Source organism: Coenobita brevimanus, chromosome 94, assembly GCF_032717465.1.
Source record: "Coenobita brevimanus isolate Jiangsu-jjx chromosome 94, ASM3271746v2, whole genome shotgun sequence".
Lineage (NCBI taxonomy): Eukaryota > Metazoa > Arthropoda > Malacostraca > Decapoda > Coenobitidae > Coenobita > Coenobita brevimanus.
This window is the reverse complement of record NC_137047.1, coordinates 37,903,608-37,928,412: the sequence shown is the minus strand read 5'-3', so window position 1 is coordinate 37,928,412 and position 24,805 is coordinate 37,903,608. Positions and strand designations below refer to the sequence as shown.

The window sequence follows — 24,805 nt, the reverse complement described above, 5'->3', positions numbered from 1 at the left end:
GGGATGACATCTGGGTGCAAAAGACTAGAAGTGTAAACTTTTGGGGGTAAGGCTGCAAGAGGCAAACCTAAAAAGACCTGGGATGAAGTCATAGAGTGTGACCTCAGGAATAAGAGACTGAATAGGGAGGCTGCCAGAGATCGAGCAGCATGGACAGCCATCACTAGGTGACCAAGACCGACACATGCAAGCACGTTGGAGCCATTATAAACAAAACGAAACAACTCCGGGTGAATTTTAACTCCCTGCTTTTTAACAATAAATATGTACTGTACTGAAATATTACACAGGTAAAATCTTTATTAAACCTGTAGGTGGTTGTACAGTCAGGGACAAAAGTTGCCTAACAGGCTACCGTGTTTCATCTCCTTAACGTCTCACTTTCCTCTCCTGACTAATATTTCTAGAAGCAGAGAGGCTTGTTATGTTTCTTTGCCCACAGATGAATGTCTTTGATCTAATTCATTAGGGAAGAAAGTGGCAGACATATGCGGAAGCAGTGGAATAGTAGGCGAACTTTTGTACCTGACTGTGCACTGCATTTAAATCCCAACACTAATATAGTACTGTACTTCACTACTACACTAAGTTGTAACAGAGCATAGCACTAATGTAATAATGTTATAATGTGATGGAAACTGTTAAAGGGACTGGCATATGTGAACTACAAGAAACAGTATTTTTAATGTACTAGCTACAGGTGTACTTAATGCACTATAGTGTACTGAAGTCACTAAAGCTGTAAAGTGCTAAATAATGTAGGTATTATATGCCTGTACATGGCAGTGGCGGTAATGATGAGAATGATGACTGGGAAGATGTGCTGTTTAAATCTCAAAATCCTAGCAATGCGTTAAGTCATTTCTGGAACCATGACTGCTCACTTAATTAATAATTGTTATGTCTTGTCAATATACTGTACCGTCCTAAAACAACCATTAAAATCATTATACAGCAAGTACAGACAGTGACAAAAGTTCATTTCATCTACTACTCAGTTTCCTAGGCAGGCTAATTTTTTCAAGCTGTGCAAGGCTTGGTACCAGCTCACAGATTATTTGCTCTGACATAATGCAACACATGACACACATGCCCTAAGTGTGAAGTGCAGTGGAATGGTATATGAACTTTTGTCCCTGCTTGGACCATCAACAAAATCATATGTTACTTAGCGGTTACTTCATATAAGTCATTCCTCTTCTGCTTTCGGATTGGAACCATCTGCCGTACTTTATCCACATACGCTAGATCTGTGGTAAGAGAGAAAGAGCAGGAATTAGGGTGCCATGATATATAGTATATTTCATTACCAGACAAAGGGCGTATCCTGAATGAGAGTGGGCAGGTGGGTTTGAACGAGTGCATGTTGAAGCAGGCGATATTAAATTACTCTAACTCATACACATGGCTGCACTGCCAGCGATTGTAGCAGGCACCAGCACGTGACTACACAGGTTCATGTGGACACAGCTGGCATTTACCTTTACTTACCTGAATACCATCTATATGGAATGCACCCTCAGTGATGTACAGTGACAAAGCATTTATTGCACTGCACAACAGTGAAAGAGGTTTGGAGTGTGTGTGTGTGTGTGTGTGTGTGTGACACTGGGTCAGCCAGGATTACATGATGGTTGTGATCATCAGCATTTTACCCTCCCGGAAGAGTGCTGTGAGTTCATAGAGTCCGATCTAAGGGCAAAACCTTGACCTTCACACACGCACACACCCATCCTCTTGCTCAAGGAGAACAGTGACCACCCGTTTCGTCAGTGAAACTTTTTCGCATTCCGAGCAAGGTGCAAACCCCTATCTTTTCAAAAGATACTAGGCGAGAGTGTTACCAGTGAGCCTCGTGTGTGTGTGTGTGTGTGTGTGTGTGTGTTTACCTATTTGTATTTACCTATTTGTAGTATACAGGAATTGAGCAATGCTCGTGTTGTCCTGTCTCCATATCCACATTTATCAAGTCTACCTTTACACACATGAATGTTTTTCTCATGCACCACCTCTCTGTCTAAGTCGTTCCAAATATTTAAGTATTTACCTAATATACCTAATTGTGATATACACGGAATGTACTATGCTAGTGGGTTTCCGTCGCTGTTTCTCAATAAGTCGAATTTAGCTATAAACTCGTTTAAGTTTTTAGACTGGACCATCCCTTTGTCCAGGCTATTCCATAAGTCTATACTTCTGTAAGGAAAGCTATATTTCTTGATATCCTTCAAGCAGCTTGACTTTTTCAATTTCATTCCGTGTCCTCTTGTTGCTCTCTTATCCCATACAAACAGATCTTCTTTGTCAATTTTATCTACTCCCACCATGGTCCTGAACACCGTAATCATGTCTCCCCTCTTTCTCCTTTCCTCTAACGAAGGCAAATCCAGTTTTTCCAGCCTCTCTCTGTATGACAGGTCTGCCAGACTGGGGACCATCTTGGTTGCTGTTCTTTGTATTCTCTCAATCTTGTTTATATCTTTCTTTTTGTGTGGGCACCACACTACTGCTGCATATTCTAACCTGGGGCGGATCATGGCCACTATCAATTTTTTCATCATTTCCTCATCCATATAATGAAATGCTACTCTTATGTTAGTCAAGAGTTTATAAGTCTCTCCAACTATCGTGTTAATGTGCTTTTCTGGTGCCAAACTATCTTTTTTTTTTTTTTTTTTTTTTTTTTTTTTAATACAAAACGGAGGAAGGAAAAACAAATGGGGGAAAAAAAATAATCCATACACCAGATTACTGGTGTCCTCTGTTCATAAAATATCTGTAACAGTTAGACTTGAACAGTTGTAGGTTGAAATTTGGAGGAAAACAACTCTGGGGAAGCGAGTTCCAGAGAGATGCAGTTCGGGGAATGAAAGAATTCTGATAGGCAGAAGTTCTGCAATATGGTTGAGTGACATTCCAGTCATGAGCGCTACCAGATGCCCGTGTAGCACGAGGGAAGGCATGGAGAAGTGGCACCATGGACGCAACTTCGTCTGAGCATTTGCCAAAAAAATATCTGTAAAATAATGCAAGGGAGGCAACATTCCTTCTTACTTGCAGGGGAGGTAGTTTATATGTAATGGCAGGGTTGTTAATGATTCTAACAGCTTTATTCTGAATTTTGTCTAGTTGTCTTAATGCAACCTCTCCACAACCATTCCAAAAGGGTGAGCAATATTCAAGCTGAGAGCGCACATGACTCTTATAAATTATAGCTAACTGCTCATCGGCGAAGAAGTTACGGACTCTGTACAATAATCCAAGTTTCTTTGAGGCGGTTTTAGCAAGTGATCTGACATGATAGGTCCAGCTGAGGGCACTGTTAAGTGAGACACCAAGAATTTCAATACTTTTGGAGATGGGAATATTAGTAGCACTGAAGGTAATGTACGAATCTGGTAATATCTGTCTATTAGTAAACTGTATATATTTAGTTTTACTAGCATTAAAAGAGACAATGTTGTTTTGTCCCCATTCACTGATTGTAGATAGATCTTGATTTATGGAGATGGCTGTACTGAGTTGAGAGGTAGAGATATTAGACTTTGTAATTGGATGTCCGAGTGTGAATGATCTATGTAGTGTTGAGTCATCTGCATATGAGTGAATGGGATTGTGAGTGACAGATAAGAGATCATTAATATGAACCAGAAATAGGGTTGGCACCAGAACTGATCCCTGCGGCACGCCGGCATTAATTGAGTGGAAATTCGAATATACATCATCTACTTTTACTCTTATTTTCCTGTCACTAAGATAAGAAGAAATCAAAGGAACAAAAGACATTAGTCCATAGCAAGGGAGTTGGGACAGCAGGGAACGGTGCCATACTCTGTCGAAAGCTTTAGAGATATCAAGAGCTACTGCATGAGTTTCTCCAAAAAGATCAGTTGATTGATGGATGGTATGAGTTAAGAGATTGAGTATGTCAATGGTGGATCTTTCGCGGCGAAAAACGTATTGTCTATCACTAATTAAGTTGTTGGATTCAAGATGTTTAACAATATGCTTATTAATTAAAGTTTCAAATACCTTACCAAGAGAAGATGTGACAGCTATTGGTCTGTAATTGGAGGGGTCAGACGAACTTCCTTTCTTCGGAACTGGGTGGATATTGGCTTCTTTCCATGAATTTGGGAATAAAGAAGTACGTATGCATAGTCTGAATAATTTAGCTAGGACAGAGGCAAGTTCAGGGGAACACTTTTTCAAAACAATTGGCGGAATTCCATCTGGGCCTGGAGCTTTGTTGGTAGGTAAATTGTCTAGGATGGATTTTACGAATCTTGTCTGTATTTTAAGTGGGGCAATTTCGGGAGAATCAAGTTCCAGTACCGAGACATTCTGGCTGGTATCATCTATGGTAGAGTTTCTTGCAAAGGTACTAGCAAAGATATCTGCTTTCCCACGTGGGTCATTTGTAATATTGCCATCTGAAGATTTTAGTGGGGGACTGGAAGATGACTTGTTAAAGTTATTATTGAAAGAATTAAGAGTTGACCAGAATATTCTATTGTCATTAGGGTTGTTAAGTAGTTTTGATGCTTGCTTTTGAAGAAAGTTTGATTTAGATAGATTTAATACAGCTTTTGCATGATTTCTAGCAATTTTAAATTGAGAGAGTGATTCAGATGTTTTTGATTTTAAGTAAGAGTTATATGCTAATGACTTTTGGGCTGTTGCTCTGGCACAATTGCCATCAAACCATTTTGGAGAGTTTGATCTTTTAGTGAATTGTTGACTTGGTATGAATAAATCCATACCAGCTAGTATTAAGTCGCAAATGTGGGACTGGGTAGAATTGGGATCACTAGAGAAGAAAGACTGCCATGGAACATCAGCAAGATAATTTCTAAATCCATCCCAGTCTGCCCTGTCAAAGTGCCATCGGGTCACCCTGACAGGTTCGGAATGGGGAGGTGTAGGAGGGTTAACTAATGAGGCTTTGATGAGATTGTGGTCAGAGGATCCAAGTGGTGACAGTACCTCTATCCTGTATTGATCTGGATTATTTGTCAAGAGTAAATCCAAGAGATGGGCATTATGGTCAGGATTATCAGGTATTCTGGTTGGTTGCTTTACCAACTGGGTGAGATTAAACGATTCCGCAAACAGCTTGCATTCCAGACCAGCGTCATCAGTCCGGGCAGAATGCAATAACCATTCAACATTGTGTATGTTAAAATCACCCAAAATGGTAATTTCATTGCCAAGGGCAAGGTCAAGGTTACTCAACTGAGTGGATATGGAATCAAATACACTGTACACTGGGTTCCGAAGAAGCATTGGGGGAACGATAAACTACACAGATATATTTGGTAATGTTTTGGCAATTTAATTTATATAATGAGTATATAATCAAAACTGGATGAAGTGAAGTTTAAAAAAGTATCAACTGCATATTGGGATTTGATATAACAACAGGTGCCGCCCTTGTTTCGAAAGTTTGTAAGGAGATGGTAACCGGGAAAACAAAATGGAGATATATCGGTAGAGGGTGAGATTTGTGGTTCTGTGAGGAAAAGGGCCAAAGGGGATATGGACTGAAGGAAAAAATGAACTGAGTTTAAATTTGTGGTAAGGCCGCGGATGTTGGTAAAGAATAAGGCCGCACCGTCACCTCTTCGCCGACAAGCATTCCCGGAAATAGCAACAGTCGCTGCCAGCACAGTCACTTGATGGCGACTGGGAGGACCCTGTGCCTCCAGCCCTACCCTGCTGGTGGTGGCAATCCGAGGTACCACCTCATTGATTGTAAGATTGCAGCGGCCATTACTAAAGATGTGAATAGAAGGTGTGGTATGTTATGCGCATGTAGTGTGGTGTAGACAGTTGAAGGTAGAGGTATTATGAGAGCATGCTGGCCTACTCTCTGTGTAAATGAATGCACTGAAAATGTTCAGAAAAGGGAGATGGTCAGGATCAAGTCCTGAGGGCTGGTGAAACGGGAGCTCCAGCTCTCCCTATCACCAGCTTGCCAGCACTCCCAAACCTTTCTCTTCTCTCCTTTTTGTGATTAATTCATTACCCAAAAAATAATTCAGTGATGGTCTCCTGGTACTTTTACCCATTTCCAATATTTTACATTTCTTTACATTAAATTTCATTTCCCACGTCCGGCTCCAATTGTGTATCCTATCCAGATCCTCCTGCAGTATTTTACAATCCTCCTCAACCTCTATCTTCCTCAAGATCTTTACATCACCAGCAAACAGACTTGCATAACTGTTCACTCCATCTACCATATCATTTACGTAAATCAGGAACATTACTGGCGCCAACACTGAGCCTTGAGGGACTCCACTTGTTACTTCCCTCCATCCAGACATCTTTTCCTTTATTACTGTCCTCATTTGTCTGTCTCTCAAAAAGTCTCTCATCCATTCCAGAAGTTTCCCCTTTAGTCCTCCTATATATTCTAGTTTCCACATTAGTCTCTTATGAGGTACCTTGTCAAGGGCCTTTTCTAAGTCTAAGTACACACAATCCACCCAACCATCTCTCTCCTGTACCACATCAATCGCTCTTGAGTAAAAGCTCAACAAGTTAGAAACACATGACCTTCCACTTCTGAATCCAAACTGACATTCAGCCAAAATATTCATCTCTTCCAGATATTTTATCCATCTGTCTTTCAGGATTCTCTCACACAATTTTGCGACCATGCTGGTTAGAGACACTGGTCTATAATTCAGGGGTTCTTCCCTGTTTCCTCCCTTGTAAATTGGTACCACATTTGCCCTCTTCCATTCTTTTGGCACTTTCCCCTCTTCCAGTGAGCATACGATTAAGCTGTGAATTTTATCCGCCAGTTGTTCTCTGCATTCCTTCAGTACCCAATTAGAAATTTCGTCAGGTCCTGGGGCTTTCCTTACATCTTGAGTTTCCAGTAATTTACACACTTCCTGTACCTCCACTTTTATATCTTTCATCACCGGAACATTTCTAATCACTCCCTCCCCTTCCACAAGCTCCTTTTCTTTAGTGAAAACTGACTGGAAACGTTTGTTCATTATTTCTGCTTGCATTGCCGCATCCTTAAAGACCTCTCCTTCTACTTTCAACTTGGTGATTCCTTCCTTTTGTTTCAGTTTGCCATTAACAAATCTATAAAACAGTTTGGGTTCATCCTTGCATTTGTCAATTATACCATTTTCAAAATTCCTTATTTCTTCTCTACGTATTCTTGTGTATTCATTTCTTGTTCTTTTATACTCTTCCTTTGTTCTGTTGTTACCTCTCTTTCTCCAATTGTTCCACGCCTTATCTCTCTCTTTTTTTGCTATCATACACCTTCTATTAAACCACTCCTTTTTCCTGTTTTCTTTCCCTCTTACTCTTGGTACAAATTTTTCCACTCCCAAATTATAGAGGTCTAGAAAGATATCCCACTTCCTCTGTATCTCTCTTGTTTCTCTGAATTTTCTCCAATCCGCATTTTCAAAAAAGTTTCTCAATCCTGTAAAATTTGCTTTCCCAAAGTTGTATCTTCCCTGTCTATGAAGCTCGTCTCTTGGCTCGACGTTTCCTATTAACATCTGGAACTCAATGACCACGTGTTCACTTTCTCCCGAAGGACAGAGATATTCCAATGATTCTATTACATCGGGTTCTTTGGTGAACAGTAAATCTAACCTTGCTGGTGTGTCCTCACCTCAAAACCGTGTCTCTTCTTTGACCCATTGCGTCATCACATTATGCATTATTATATTTAATAACAGTGCCCCACGAATCCTCGCTGCCTCCCAAGTACCATTCCTCCCAGTTCACCTCTTTACAATTAAAGTCACCCACCAAAATTATATTATTGCTTTTCTCAATTATTTTTTGCAAATAGCTAGCCATATCTGACAACATCTCATGGTATTCATCATCCTTCCGTGCTCTCGTCTTTGGGGGAACATAAACTACCGCCATATCTCTCTTAACATTCTCTCCAGTTTCTAATTTCATATATATCACTTCAGCCCTGCCTTCTCCCATTTCCACAGTAGAGTACAATCCCAGCTATCCGGTATCCAGACAAACGGAATACTCAGAACAACGGGAAAATTCATTCATTCATTCATTCATTGCCAGACGCCATGTATCCCAGACGGGGTGGCCAATGGCTTAGAGTTAATTGTTTTACAGGGAGGGGCACTAATCCTCCACCAACCCCACTTGACATGTAGGGATGCCAACAGCATCTGGTGTTCCCAGGTGGTCACCCATCCAAGTACTAACCAGACCCAACGTTGCGGAAAATTCAAGGGCTGGTAAAAACGTCATTAAGTTATAACTGTGCGCCAATTTGAATGGACCGCCAAACCGCCGTTTGATCGTGTCACGCGAGGCTGGGTGAAGTCAGACAAAGCGAGGTGAAGGCATTTCCGGCTAATGTCAATCCCTAGCAAATCCTCTTAACCACCCCTCCTCTCCCCCTCTTTCCCCTACTTGAATTCAGTCATCCTCCACACCTTCCAAAAATCACCAGTCTGCATTTTGCCACCAGACAGTAAACAAGCTCTCTTGCTATAGTGTTCCTCTGATAGACGGTAATTTGTACACTCCAAAATGCCTACAGTGCAAACTAAACGTAAGCGTATCGTGCTTACCTTGAAACAGAAGCTGGACATATGCAACAGACTTGAAAAAGGCGAACATTATAAAACACTAATGGCTGAATATAAATGTTAATAGGAATGAAAGTTTACTTTGTTGGAAGAAAAATAAATAAATAATATGCCTGCATTTCATACGTACATCATTTATTTTATTTTCTGCAAAACAGCTGAGTGGCGGGTGACGGGAGGAGTGATGGAGGTCAGGTGGGGAAGAAGAACAGTCGGAAACGTAAACAAACTCACGTGGGGGCACAGGTGTCGTGATAATTCTACAGTACAGTCTTAACGCATCATCAGTTCACTAATAAATGTTCAAGCTTTTATTTCTTTATTTTATTTTTCAATTTTTATGAGTACAGTACATATAATGAATACAGTAATTCGGTAAACAATGGACTGGTGCAATTTGCAGTACTGCAAATTGCTAGACATTGCACGCACATCCGTTATGACCATGGTGTGTGTTTACAAGGCAGTTTTTCTTGCGGAATCTCTTAGTGTAACCCCTAATGTGACTGGTGAGTACCTGAACTGTATTTACTGCTGTGATAGCCTTTGTATAGATTTGACTTGAAAATCAGAAATACGGGAAAAATCTGTAACCGGGAAGGTAAATTCCCCATGCCACCCGGTTAACTGGGATTGTACTGTATCTACATTTATGTTGTTCTTCACTGCTATCATCACTCCTCCTCCCTTTTTTTCTTTTCTGTCTTTTCTCCACAGTTTGTATTTACCATCTCCCAAATGAACATCAATATCTTCTCTTAATTTGGTCTCTACAAAGCACATGACATCAGGTTCATGTTCTCTCAAGAAATCATTAATTTCGATCCTTGTCGATATGAAACCATCAACATTAGTACAGATATATCACCTTCAAATTATTTTTGACATTTTTAATACCCTCTTCTCTCCTACTCTCTGTCCGTACTCCTTCCTCAACTTCTGATCTTTCACAACCATCCCCCTTAGTTTCCTTCACTTTTATTTCCTTAAATACCATTTCCTTACTTTCATATCCAATACTCTCCAAAAAAAAAGTATTACATTTTTCCTCTGTCCTCTTATCGTTTTTTTCCTTTACTTCTTCCTTTAATGATTTTAAAACTTCTCTTTCTTCTTCATTCAGATCTTTTCTTATTATAATATTTTCCATCCCCACCTCTTTACTTAATTTCCAGGTCACTTTAAGTATCTCATTTATTACACTTTCTGATGTAAACTTGACTCTCATTGGTCTTGTTTCCCCTTTCTTATAAGGCCCTATCCTCCTTACTTCCTCAATTTCTTTTACCCATTTGTCTCCTTTGGGGTCAATCTTGCCTAATATTCCTCTCACCATGTTCGTGTCTCTCTCGATTCTTACGAACCTAACCTTTTCTTCCTCTTCCCTGCTTCCAAATACTACCACACATCTGCTCCTTTCTACAGTTTCTCTCACTATTTTCTCTTTTTTCTTCAGTATTTTCACTACATTTTCTTCCGTTTCTTTCTTGTTCATTTCCCTTTCTTCCTGGATGATCTCTCTTAAGTTGACCACTTCTTTCTGTTCTTCTTCTACGTGTGCCCACTTTGCCTTATGTTCTTCTAATACATTACTCACCTTCTCCGTTTTATTAGTACTCTCTTCTAGTTTCCTCCTCAATTCAACATTTTCCCGCTTCAAATTCCTAATCACTTCATTCGCTGTTTCATTGGATTGGATCGGACTCTGTATGGTAGTTTCCGTATTTTCAGACACATCCTTTATCACTAGATTCTCTACTTTCTTTTCAAATTCACTAATCCTCATAATTGATGTTTTAACCAGGTCCATGACATTGGTATTTGCATCAAATCCTTGAAATTCTAGTCCCTCATTGTTTACATTTTCGGCCATGTTTGATATTAAGTAGCAAAACAGCTGTTACCGAAAAAATCTACAAACATTCATGTATAGTCTAGCCAATAAATCTTTACATTTTTGGTAGTCTATTAACTTTCATTATTTTAAATCTAAAACAAGACCTTAGGAGACAGGACAGATAAAATTCCTGAAACTACTTAAGGTTAGCAGCGATTGCTGGGACGTCTGCTCTCTTCGGCTGTTTCTACGTGTGTGTGTGTGTGTGTGTGTGTGTGTGTGTATTTACCTATTTGTATTTACCTATTTGTAGTATACAGGAATTGAGCAATGCTCGTGTTGTCCTGTCTCCATATCCACATTTATCATGTCTACCTTTACAAACATGAATGTTTTTCTCATGCACCACCTCTTTGTCTAAGTCGTTCCAAATATTTAAGCATTTACCTAATATACCTAATTGTGATATACACGGAATGTACTATGCTCGTGGGTTTCCGTCGCTGTTTCTCAGTAAGTCGAATTTAACCTTAAACTCGTTTAAGTTTTTAGACTGGACGATCTCTTTGTCCAGGCTATTCCATAAGTCTATACTTCTGTAAGGAAAGCTATATTTCTTGATATCCTTCAAGCAGCTTGACTTTTTCAATTTCATTCCATGTCCTCTTGTTGCTCTCTTATCCCATACAAACAGATCTTCTTTGTCAATTTTATCTACTCCCACCATGGTCCTGAACACCGCAATCATGTCTCCCCTCTTTCTCCTTTCCTCTAACGAAGGCAAATCCAGCTTTTCCAGCCTCTCTCTGTATGACAGGTCTGTCAGACTGGGGACCGTCTTCGTTGCTGTTCTTTGTATTCTCTCAATCTTGTTTATATCTTTCTCTTTGTGTGGGGACCACGCTACCGTTGCATATTCTAACCTGGGGTGGATCATGGCCAATATCAATTTTTTCATCATTTCCTCATCCATATAACGAAATGCTACTCTTATGTTACTCAAGAGTTTATAAGTCTCTCCAACTATCTTGTTAATGTGCTTTTCTGGTGACAAATTATCTTGGACCAGCACTCCCAAATCTTTCTCTTATCTCCTTTTTGTGATTAATTCATTACCCAAAAAATAATTCCGTGATGGTCCCCTGGTACTTTTACCCATTTCCAATATTTTACATTTCTTTACATTAAATTTCATTTCCCACATCCGGCTCCAATTGTGTATCCTATCCAGATCCTCCTGCAGTATTTTACAATCCTCCTCAACCTCTATCTTCCTCAAGATCTTTACATCATCAGCAAACAGACTTGCATAACTGTTCACTCCATCTACCATATCATTTACGTAAATCAGGAACATTACTGGCGCCAACACTGAGCCTTGAGGGACTCCACTTGTTACTTCCCTCCATCCAGACATCTTTTCCTTTATTACTGTCCTCATTTGTCTGTCTCTCAAAAAGTCTCTCATCCATTCCAGAAGTTTCCCCTTTAGTCCTCCTATATATTCTAGTTTCCACATTAGTCTCTTATGAGGTACCTTGTCAAAGGCCTTCTCTAAGTCTAAGTACACACAATCCACCCAACCATCTCTCTCCTGTACCACATCAATCGTTCTTGAGTAAAAGCTCAACAAGTTAGAAACACATGACCTTCCACTTCTGAATCCAAACTGACATTCAGCCAAAATATTCATCTCTTTCAGATATTTTATCCATCTGTCTTTCAGGATTCTCTCACACAATTTTGCGACCATGCTGGTTAGAGACACTGGTCTATAATTCAGGGGTTCTTCCCTGTTTCCTCCCTTGTAAATTGGTACCACATTTGCCCTCTTCCATTCTTTTGGCACTTTCCCCTCTTCCAGTGAGCATACGATTAAGCTGTGAATTTTATCCGCCAGTTGTTCTCTGCATTCCTTCAGTACCCAGTTAGAAATTTCGTCAGGTCCTGGGGCTTTCCTTACAGCTTGAGTTTCCAGTAATTTATACACTTCCTGTACCTCCACTTTTATATCTTTCATCACCGGAACATTTCTAATCACTCCCTCCCCTTCCACAAGCTCCTTTTCTTTAGTGAAAACTGACTGGAAACGTTTGTTCATTATTTCTGCTTGCATTGCCGCATCCTTAAAGACCTCTCCTTCTACTTTCAACTTGGTGATTCCTTCCTTTTGTTTCAGTTTGCCATTAACAAATCTATAAAACAGTTTGGGTTCATCCTTGCATTTGTCAATTATACCTTTTTCAAAATTCCTTTCCTCATCTCTACGTATTCTTGTGTATTCATTTCTTGTTCTTTTATATTCTTCCTTTGTTCTGTCGTTATCTCTCTTTCTCCAATTGTTCCACGCCTTATCTCTCTCTTTTTTTGCTATCATACACCTTCTATTAAACCACTCCTTTTTCCTGTTTTCTTTCCCTCTTACTCTTGTAGTACCCAACATGAAATTTCATCAGGACCACTTGCTTTTCCTCTGTCTAATCTACTTAACTTCTCCTGTATTACTTTTTCTGCTATTTGTATATCTGGTAGTATGTGTGGACATGCATGTTCCACATAGTCCCTCTCAAAATTTTTCCACTCCCAAATTATAGTATGTGTGGACATGCATGTTCCACATAGTCCCTCCCAAAATTTTTCCACTCCCAAATTATAGAGGTCTAGAAAGATATCCCTCTTCCTCTGTATCTCTCTTATTTGTCTGAATTTTCTCCAATCCGTATTTTCAAAAAAGTTTCTCAATCCTGTAAAATTTGCTTTCCCAAAGTTGTATCTTCCCTGTCCATGAAGCTCGTCTCTTGGCTCGACATTTCCTATTAACATCTGGAACTCAATGACCACGTGATCACTTTTTCCCAATGGACGGAGATATTCCAATGATTCTATTACATCAGGTACTTTGGTGAACAGTAAATCTAACCTTGCTGGTGTGTCCTCACCTCGAAACCGTGTCTCTTCTTTGACCAATTGCGTCATCACATTATTCATTATTATATTTAATAACATAGTGCCCCACGAATCCTCGCCGCCTCCCGAGTACCATTCCTCCCAGTTCACCTCTTTACAATTAAAGTCACCCACCAAAATTATATTATTGCTTTTCTCAATTATTTTTTGCAAGTAGCTAGCCATATCTGACAACATCTCATGGTATTCATCATCCTTCCATGCTCTCGTCTTTGGGGGAACATACACTACCGCCATATCTCTCTAAACATTCTCTCCAGTTTCTAATTTCATATATATCACTTCAGCCCTGCCTTCTCCCATTTCCACAGTACAGTATCTACATTTATGTTGTTCTTCACTGCTATCATCACTCCTCCTCCCTTTTTTTCTTTTCTGTCTTTTCTCCACAGTTTGTATTTAAAATCTCCCAAATGAACATCAATATCTTCTCTTAATTTGGTCTCTACAAAGCACATGACATCAGGTTCATGTTTTCTTAAGAAATCATTAATTTCGATCCTTGTCGGTATGAAACCATCAACATAAGTATATATCACCTTCAAATTATTTTTGACATTATTAATACCCTCTTCTCTCCTACTCTCTGTCCATACCACTTCCTCAACTTCTGATCTTTCACAACCATCCCCCTTAGTTTCCTTCACTTCTATTTAATTAAATACCATTTCCTTACTTTCATATCCAATACTCTCCAAAAAAAAGTATTACATTCTTCCTCTGTCCTCTTATCATTTTTTTCCTTTACTTCTTGTGTGTGTGTGTGTGTGTGTGTGTGTGTGTGTGTGTGTGTGTGTGTGTGTGTGTGTGTGTGTGTGTGTTCTTACCTAATTGTTCTTACCTAATTGTATCTTTACAGGAATGAGTCAAGCTCGTACTGTCCCGTGTCTTAAACCATATTTATCGTACATATCCTTAAATTTGTGAATTGTTTTGGCACACACTATTTCATTCGGTAGTGCATTCCATTGGTCAATTGCTCTGTTTGGGAAACTGAATTTCATTACGTCTTTATCACCTCTCTTCTTATGCAGTTTTTTGCAGTGTCCTCTTGCTGATGCTTCTCCATGTGTTAAATAATCATTTATGTCTATTTTCTCCTTCCCTGATATGCACTTACAGTATATAGCATTATCATGTCACCTCTTTTCCTTCGCTCCTGTAGTGTTGGTAGATTCAGTTTATTTAGTCTTTCTTCGTAGCTTAGGTCCCTTAAACTTGGTATCCATCTTGTAGCGGCCCTTCGAACTTTTTCAATCTTGTCTATGTGATTTTTGAGATGAGGACTCCAGACTACTGATGCATATTCCAGGGTTGGTCTAATGAATGATGTTATTATCCTTCTTAGCATGTCTTCATTTATGTATGTGAATGCTATTCTCATATTTGCAAGCGTGTATACATGTTCCGTACCTTCTCGCTGATGTGGTCAGCCGGAGATAGTCTGTTATTGATGATCACACCTAGGTCTTTCTCTCTTTCTGATGTGTATAGGGTTTTATTTCCTAACTTATAATCCCAATCAGGTCTTTTTCCACTTTTACCAAACTTGATTACAGAGTTAGAGAAAGAACAGAGGAATTAGTTGGAGAAGAACAGGGAGGCTTTAGGAAGGGAAAAGGTTGTGTAGATCAGATATTCATTCTCAGATCTTTAGTGGAAAAGTTTCTAGAGAAGGGAAAGAAGTTGTATGCGGCTTTCATGGATTTGGAGAAAGCATATGACAGGGTGGATAGACTAGGATTGTGGAAAGTGTTAAGAATATATGGAGTAGATGGGAAGTTGTTGAATGCTGTGAAGAGTATGTACGATGGTGCGAAGGCTGCAGTGCGTGTGGATGGTGAACTAAGTGAATTTTTCTCTTTGAAAGTTGGGTTGAAACAGGGATATGTCATGTCTCCATGGTTGTTCAATCTGTACATGGATAGGGTAATAAAAGAGGTACAAGGTAGGGTAGTGGATGTTGGAGTGGCCCTGGTGAGAGAGGATAGTGTTTGGAAACTCCCTGTGTTGTTGTTTGCAGATGATACTGTGTTGTTGAGTGAAGACGAAGGGGAGCTGCAAGGCTTGGTGGATGAGTTTGGGAGAGTGTGTAAGAAACGGAATCTAAAGGTGAATGTAGGGAAGAGTAAAGTGATGGTCTTTGAGAGAGGTGAAGTCAGTGAATGTACAGCGAGGTTGGATGGTGAGGAATTGGAAAATGTGAGTACGTTTAAGTACTTGGGTAGTGTGATGAGTAAGGATGGAGGTTTGGAGGGTGAAGTGCTTGAAAGGGTACAGCAGGGAAGAAAGGTTGCTGGTTCTTTGAAAGCAGTGATAAGAAACAGGGAAGTGAGCATGGAAGTGAAAAAGTTACTACATGACAGTATTGTGATACCAACTCTAACGTACGGAAGTGAAGCTTGGACGTTGTTGGAAGGACACAAATCAAGAGTGAGAGCAGTGGAAATGAGTTATTTAAGAGGAGCCTGTGGAGTCACATGGAGAGACAGGCTGACGAATGAGGATATAAAGGAGCGTTGTGGTGTTGATGTGGATGTGATAGGAAGCGTTATGAGGAACACACTGAGGTGGTTTGGCCATGTGGAGAGGATGGAGGGTGAAAGACTGATGAAGAGAGTGTATGTGAGTGAGGTGGAGGGGGAAAGAGGGAGGGGGAGGCCGAGGATGAGATGGAGGGATGGGGTGGAGAGGTATATGAGAGAGGGGGGTGTGAGTTGGGAGCAGGGCAGTGAAATGGCGGGGGACAGGGCGACTTGGAGGCGATTTGTTTGTGGCCACCCCAAACGGGACTGAGGCGTCTGGCAATAGATAGATAGATAGATAGATTACATGACACTTGTCCACATTGAATTCCATTTGCCATGTACTACTCCATTCATGAAGTTTATTTAATTCTTCTCGTAGCTCTTTACAAGAGTCTGTGTTAGTAATTCTCCTTTGTATTTTTGCATCATCTGCAAACATATTCAGATAGCTCTCATTTCCAGTGTTACTGTTTATATCATTTATATACACTAAAAAAAAAAATTGGTGCCAGCACTGAACCCTGTGGTACTCCACTAGTCACTTCTTTCCATGATGAGTAGTTTCCTCTTAGTACTGTTCTCATTTCTCTTTTTATGAGAAATTCTTGCATCCAACAAAAAAGTTTGCCTCAAATTCCTCCTTGATGGTACAGTTTCCATAAAAGTCTTTGGTGTGGTACTGTGTCAAAAGCTTTCTTGAAATCTAAATAGATACTGTCCACCCATCCTTCCCTTTCCTGTATTGTGTTTGTTACTCTGTCATAGTAGCTCAACAGATTAGTAACACATGATTTTCCTTTTCTGAAACCAAACTGTCTTTCTGTTATCATACTGTGTTCTTCTAGATGGTTTACCCAAGCTTTTCTTATAAGCTTTTCTAATACCTTGCTTACAACACTGGTCAGTGATACTGGTCGGTAGTTGAGTGGATTTTGTCTATTTCCTTTCTTGAATAAGGGGACTATATTTGCTTTTTTCCAATTATCAGGTAGTTTACCTTGACTCAAGGATTTCTTGAAAATTAAAAATAATGGTTTACTTAATTCCTTTGCACATTCTTGTAGTACCCAACATGAAATTTCATCAGGACCACTTGCTTTTCCTCTGTCTAATCTACTTAACTTCTCCTGTATTACTTTTTCTGCTATTTGTATATCTGGTAGTATGTGTGGACATGCATGTTCCACATAGTCCCTCTCAAAATTTTTTTCTTCTGTAAAAACTAATTGGAAATTCTTATTTAGTGCTTCACAAATATCCTTCTCTTGTGTATAAGTGATTCCCTCGTCCGTAATGGATTGTATTATATCTTTTACTTTGGATTTGCTTCTGATATAGCTGTAAAACAGCTTTGGTTGATCACTATTTTTATTTATTATATCCTCCTCAAACTGTTTTTGGGCTTCCCTCCTTATTCTTGTATAATCGTTTCTTGCCTGTTTGTAATTATTATACGCTCTTTCACTATTATGTCTTCTATATCTATTCCACAACAAATCTCTTCTTTCTTTTGATTCTTTACATTCTGTATTGAACCATTTCTGTATTTTCTTATCTGCTTCTTTGTGCTGTGGGATGTACTTCTGGACTCCTATTTCATAAAATTCACAAAATTTTTTATATACAGCATTTAAATCTTGTCCTCTAAGCTCATTTTCCCAATCAACTTCTAAGAAATACTTCTTTAGGTCTTGATAATTTCCCTTTTTATAGTTTAGGCTCTTTTTGTAACTGTCATTGCTGTTTACTATGTCATATGCTATCCTGAAGTTATAATTTAGTACTGCATGATCGCTTTTGCCGAGTGGAGGGTGATATATTAAACTGTCAATATCATTTTCTTGCCTAGTAAATATTAGATCTAGCACTGAATGTACATCAAGTCCTCTTTTTCTGGTGGTTTCCCTCACATGTTGGGTTAGGAAGAACTCTTGTAGGAGATCCAGGAGCTTTTGGTCCCAACAGCTTTCTTGGCTAATTATATCTAGAGTATTCCAATTTATATTTGTATTGAAATCCCCAGTTAGTATAATTCTTTCTGATTTCTCTTCCATTTTATGTAGTAATGATCTTAAACTCTGAATTGTACTCTCTGCCAGGTCCTCATATTCATCTCTTTCCCATGTGTTTGATCTGGGTGGCATGTACAAATTGGCTACAATTACTTTACCTTCAGATGTGTTGATCTCTACTGCAATCAGTTCTACTTGTAATGGTATATCTAGTTTTATTTCCTTGACTTTTAGATTTTTCTTAGTTAATATTATAGTTCCTCCTCCTTTTTTTAAATTTCTGTCTCTTCTCCATATATTGTATTCCTCTAAGTTTAGTATGTCATTGGATATCCTTGGTGTTAATTTTGTTTCAGTTAGGCATATTATTTGTGGTTCATTTTCTCTGACATCATCATTCATCTCTAGTAATTTAGATACCATTCCATCCATATATGAGTACATCAACTTTATCTTCTTGTTTATATACGTGTCATGACGTGGTTCTACTACTTTCCTCCTTTTTATTCCATCCTGTTTGTGTACCACTTTCATACCTGCAATCCTATTACTTTGTAAAAAAACTTCTTCTTCTCCTCTTCCGATCTTCCCTCATTTTTTGTTTTCGCTTCCTCCCTTTTCTCTTTCAGTAATTCCAGTTCCTCTTGTGTTAGGCATCTTTTTATCCATACATTTTTGAACTCCTCTTTTTCTATAAGATTTTTTGCATTTTTTTAGTATCTCTTCCACAGTGTTTACACTTTGGAAAGTCACCTTTAGAGGTCTTGTCTTTCTTTTCTCATATTTCCCTAACCTTTTGTGTTCCTCTGTGTCTTTACTACAGATTTCCTCTGATACTTCCTCCAGTAAGCTCATTACATTTGCCATCTCCTTTTTGTCTCTTGTGATCTTGTTTTTTAGATCTTCCTCTTCTATACCAGTGATTACTATAGATTTGTTTATATCTACTGAATCTCTGACTAACTTTGGATTGTTTTGGATTATTCTTTTGACTTCCTTTTTAATGCTTTTTTCCTCCACCCTTGTTTCTAAGTCTTTCTTTACTTTCACTATTTCAGCATACGTGGTTTCCACATCATTTTTGTAGCTTTGCACAGCTTCATTCACCTGTGTTATCTTCTCCTCAGTATCACTGCTCTGGTCAATAAGACTGCTTACTTGCCTAATTGTCTCTGTGTCTTTTTTTAAATCTTCCATAACACTCGTGACTGACTACTGTACTTGCCATTTCACTCACTTTCTTCCTAAGCGTACTCAATTCCACTGTTAGTTCACTGATGGTTGTGTCTTTCTTATTGGCCTCCCTTCCTAGTTTTTCTATTTCTTCCTTTTGCAAGTGCATCTGCTTCTTTATTTCATCAATTTCATTTTTGAAAGCCATTTCTAGTTTGTTTACACGTTCAACCAGTCTATTGTGAGTCTCCACTTCAACCAGTTCTTGGTAGAAATCATCATTTTGCGTTTTACTTTTATCCCTTTTCTTTTCCAAATTTGCTTTACTAAAGTATGTATCCATTTTGCAATACTAAAAGTGCAAAGTATATACTTACAATCTCCGTGTTGTTGTAGTCTAAACAAACCTCAGATGACTCAGCATATTCTTTCGTCTTGTTTTTCTTTCCTGTTTGAACAAGTCTTGTTTAAACTTATAATTTTTTCCTTTTAATAATGAAAAATCATTTAGTCTAACCTAGTACAGAGCTTGACTCATGCAAAGATACTAATTTAGGTAATGCCACTGGCCGTGTTGGTTCAGTACAGAACGCCAATGTCGCACGTCCTACTCGGTTGAATCCCTCTGTGTGTGTGTGTGTGTGTGTGTGTTGGAGGAAGGGTTGCAAGAAGTTGAAAAAGACCTTGGATGGGGTCATACAGTGTGACCTCAGGGATTAGGGACTGAATAGGGGGGCTGCCAGAGATCCGGCAGCATGGACTGCCACCATTAGGCGATCAAGGCTGACATATGCAAGCATATTGGAACCTTTATAAGTGATACATTTGTGTATATATGTATATATCTATCTATATATAGATAGACAGATAGATAGATATATACAGAAATCCCTGTAAGACCTGGACACCCAAGTCCCGGACATTCCAAGTCCCGGACATTTTGGGCTTCAGTCCCAAAATGGCCAAAAAATGTCCGGGGGGGGGAAGCTGATATATGTTCATCCCTACTCTAAATTTGCCGCGTGGTGACGAACAGCTGTGTTTTGGCACATAGTTCTGGCAACATCCGCTAGAGTGCCCCTGTATCCTCCCCACTTCCTGCCTACCTACCGTCATGACTGCACGCTTGTCGCCATGGTTGCCCACGTCTCGCTTTTGAGGTGGACAGTGAAAAAACTGCAAATACCTCGCCACTAGACCACATGGGAATTTACAGTGTTGAGCAGTGTTAAGAAATCAGAATTCAGAGTGCAAAGGAATAAGTGCAGAGTGCAACATTGGCGTGTTGCAACTGGTGTGGCGCAAGTAAGAACAGAATGTGCAGTGTTAAATAATTATAATTCACTGTGCAAAGGATTAAGTGCAGCACAACACTGGATAACTGTACATGCTTCAAGTGCACTGTCTCCACTGTCAGAGCCATAGAGGAGGCGGGTTAATCTTCGCGACAGTCACAGAAGTGTCTTAAGTACCCTGTAAACTGCTAAATATTTTCCATACTCATTTCTAATTTCTCATTCTCCAGTTCATTTATTTTATGGTTTCTGTCCCTTATTTGTGTGACTAGGGTCTTAAATAGGTGCTGTGCATGTCCGGTAGGGAGTTATTTAGGTGGCTTTCAAAGTTAGGTTGGGTTGGGGTCTAGAAGTACCTGTCCAGGGGCATTTTTCCCAAGTCCCAGACAAAACTAAGTCCCGGACATGCCTTTGGCTCTGTTACACTGGATCTTGGAGGGATTACTGTGAGTGTATATATATGTATATATATATATATATATATATATATATATATACAGTAATCACACCAATATCCGACGTAATAGAGCCATAGATAGGTCCGGATATTGGTTCTGTCCGGATATTGGGCCCCAGCTTATGGACTTGTACTTATGGACCCTAACTCAGAGAAACACCTATACAACTCCCTCTGGACATGCATAGCACCTATTTAAGACCCAAATCACACCAATAAGGCACATAAATGACTGAAATAAATGCAAAAGAAACATAAAATGAGGGTTTAGAAGTAGGTTCATACAATAATAAACATTCTGGTGACTGGCTCCTGGACTGGTACTTATGGACCCTAACCTAGCCTAACTCAGAAAAACACCTTCCTACTGCACATGCATAGCTCCTAACACCCTATTCACACCAATAAAGGACATTAAGGAGTGAAATGAGGTAAGTATAGTATGGAAAAAAGTACAGTATGAATCATTCTTATGTCTGGATAGTGGGGATGTTCGGATATTGGGCGTCCGGATATTAGAGTGATTACTGTATATACAATGCTTATCAGAAGTATCGAACGCCTATGGCAGGGAGCGCAATACTTTTGGCGAAAAAAGAATCACCCGTTTTTGGAACTAAAAATTGAGCCAGATGTTTGGGGCGCTAACATGATGTCACGGGAGCTTGAGGCCTTACTGCACACTGGTTGGCTCCCGCCTCAGTTGCTTACAGGCTGCGTGAGAGAGAGGAGCTCCGCGCACGTCTCCCCCTCTTCTTGCGCCATTTTTTACCTAGTGTCCTGCAGTGTTTTGGCTTTCGCCACTTTGTTATGGCCCCTACCCGTGAACTTTCGAGTGAAATCATATCACAGATCATTGCTCTAAAGGAGGAAATTAGCGAATAGGTTGGTGTGGCTCGATTGACAGTGAGTAGGTGGTACGCCCGTTTTCAAGTGGAAAATAGTGGTGACGTTCCCACAAAGAAACCGCAGTCTGGTAGGCCCAGGAAATCTTCCCCGAGGTCCGTTACTGTGTTAAAACGTGCAGTGGAGTCTACTCCTCGTGTGAGTGCAAGGAAAATTAAGGAGAGCAACCCGGAAGTGTTTGGTGAGGTTTCTGTGTGCACGGTGTCTCGAAGAGTCCATGAACTTGGTTACACAAGTCACAGGCCTGTGAGAAAGCCTCTTCTTACACGTTACCAGCGACTTCGTAGGCTTGCCTTTGCTAACAAGTACCTTAACTGGGGTGAGGACCAATGGGTGTCAGTGTTGTGGTCTGATGAGGCAACGTTTAGTGTTACCTGTAATCGAGGAGCACGCGTGTACCGGCGCAAAGGTAGTGACCCGCTTGACCCCCGTTACGTGGAAAGCACAGTTAAACACCCTAGTTCACTTATGGTATGGGGTTGATTCTTTGGGAAAGGTTTGGGGAAGCTTGTTGTGCTTCCCAAGAACTGCAGAGTGAATCAGGACGTTTATCTGGAGCTTCTTTGGGATCATTTACCCGAGTCCTTCGAGCTCACACGTGCACGAGTGTTTCAGCAGGATGGTGCACCTGCTCATAAAGCCAAATCGGTCACCAATTGGCGTCGTGACTGCGAGGTATCATTCATGAAAGACTGGCCAGGAAATAGCCCACACCTCAATCCGATAGAAAACCTCTGGTACCTCGTAAAGAAGAATCTCCAAGGGAAGGACGTGAGCGCTCTGCCTAAGCTGGAAGCAGCCATTCGTGACTCCTGGGACAAAATACCACTCCAGCACCTCAGGTACCTCGCCCTTTCACTTCCATGACGTCTCAGGTCCGTGAAGAAGCACAAAGGATACCCTAGCAAAGCATTAAAGGTAAATAAAATGCATTATTTATTTATTTATATGTTTTTCAATGTTGAAAGGTTTGTTTCGTAGAAGGGACCTAGGGCGCTCGATATTTCTGACGAGCACTGTATATATATACAGTACACACACACACACACATACTGTCAGCACAACTCAACATGACCGTGCAAAACAAATGTGTGTCATGACTAAAAGTTATCATGGCAAACAGACTACAGTGTTTACTACAAGTTTTTCAACTCTGAACACTTTCCATCGATCCTTTTACTTACTGACGAGGTAACCTTTGCTTATTTGCACTTCCAAAAGATTATCTGGGACACTGTCAGCAAGTTTCCTGAGGATACTAGAGGAAAAATAGCTCTATATGCAACAAAGGGCAACCTCCAATTTAGCCCGTGTAGATGTGTCCTCATTTCTTAATTTGCCTTTGACAATGGTCCAGAGGTTCCAGTTTGTTGAAATATCAGGACTGTTTCCTGGGTAAAAAGGAATCCACTCCACCTCACTTGTGCAAAACCAAATTTTGACGACTTTTGCAGTACGACAGTCACCACTAAAGAGCCAGCATGCAGTCATCTTAAAGGCGAAGATGAATGTCTTTGGTGACACTCTGGCCTTCAGGGAGAATAATGCGGCCTGCTAGTCCTCAATAAGAGAAAATTCTCTATGCCATAGGAGAGGCAGGGTATTTGACAGTCTCTACCGTAAACACTGGGTTGCATGGAACTGATTCTCTACCATACAACACCTTCTGCTTCTTAGTGTCACTAACAAAAAGCATCAATTTATCAGTCCAGAACTCTCTTTTTAAGATGGACATTGTTAACAAGAGGTTTTTTCATGGCTGTCGCTTTCTAATATTTCAGTCTCTTTTACATAGTGCTCAGAACAGCTCATATACTCATTTACTGGACCAGGATGAGATTTTGTTCCTTCACCTGTCCAGCAGCAAGGGAAGAGCTTTCATCCAACTAATGCCTGATAACTGCTCGGAGATCTTGGGAGTCCACCCCCGGCATGTCTGTGGGAGCGTACCTCTGATTCCCTTCCCACCCCCCCACCCTTGAACTTGGTCACTAATTGGCATAATAAACATTCATGAACACCAGTTTGTTCACTTGTTTTACAGCTATATAAGTTTATGACACTCGATAACTCGTGCAATGTTATCGTCACTTGTACAAAGCTTAGACTCTGCTAACAAGTGACACTGTCACCTTAAACACTAAGTGCATGAAGGAGGGGGGTGCTGGGAGAGGGGGGTCAATCACAAGACAGACTGACATCCAAATAAGACCAAATAACTTTTCAAACTAATTGTTACTGCCATTCAGGAGGGCAAGCAAGGCAGTGGGTGGTTAGCTTCAAGTAATCATTTTCCTCCTCAACACTTTTCCTTTTTTCCTGGTTACAAGAGCACAAGAGTATTGTGATCCCTACCCTGACGTGTGGAAGCGAGGCATGGACCTTGCTAGAGAGGAACAAGTCAAGAATGAGAGCAGTGAAAATGAGTTACTTGAGAGGAGCATGTGGAGTGACATGCAGGGACAGGTTGACGAATGAAGAAGTGAAAGAACGTTGTGGGGTGGATGTGGTTGTGGTTGAGAAAATTAGGAGAAATACACTGAGGTGGTTTGGACATGTGGTGAGAATGGAGAATGAAAGACTGACTAAAAGGGTGTATGTACGTGAAGTGGAGGGACGGAGATGGAGGGGAAGCTGGAGGATAAGGTGGAGGGAAGGAGTTGAGAGATATATGAGGGAGGGGGGAGTGAGATGAGGGAAGGGTAGTCAAATGGTGGGTGACAGGGCGACTTGGAGGCGTTTTGTCTGCAGCCACCCTTTGCTGGATTAGGGCGTCAGGCTATAGATAGATAGACAGACAGATAGACAAGAGCACCATTATGATTTAGGTAAATGACAAGCCCACATCCCCTTCTAGACATATCATGCTGCACTAACTGTGTATATAAAATACTGTATGTGAAAGAAGTGGGATACAGTCCTGGAAAAAAGAAATGTAAGCAATATCTACACTGGGTATCTATAGACAGCTTAAAATATCTGTAAGTGAAATACCTTGGTCTGATAACTCTGATG

The 24,805-nt window shown here is 40.1% G+C and overlaps 1 protein-coding gene across 1 annotated transcript in view; it reads right to left on the bottom strand.

Annotated features, from left to right (window-relative positions):
• Positions 1-1,111: 1,111 nt before the first annotated feature.
• Positions 1,112-24,805, bottom strand: part of LOC145412792 (omega-amidase NIT2) — a 144,327-nt gene continuing 120,633 nt past the window's right edge. Inside the window, exon 7 of the mRNA XM_080282572.1 lies at positions 1,112-1,250. Coding sequence (XP_080138698.1) covers positions 1,165-1,250 — 86 coding nt within the window. The 3' untranslated portion in view covers positions 1,112-1,164. The remainder of the gene's footprint in view (positions 1,251-24,805) is intronic.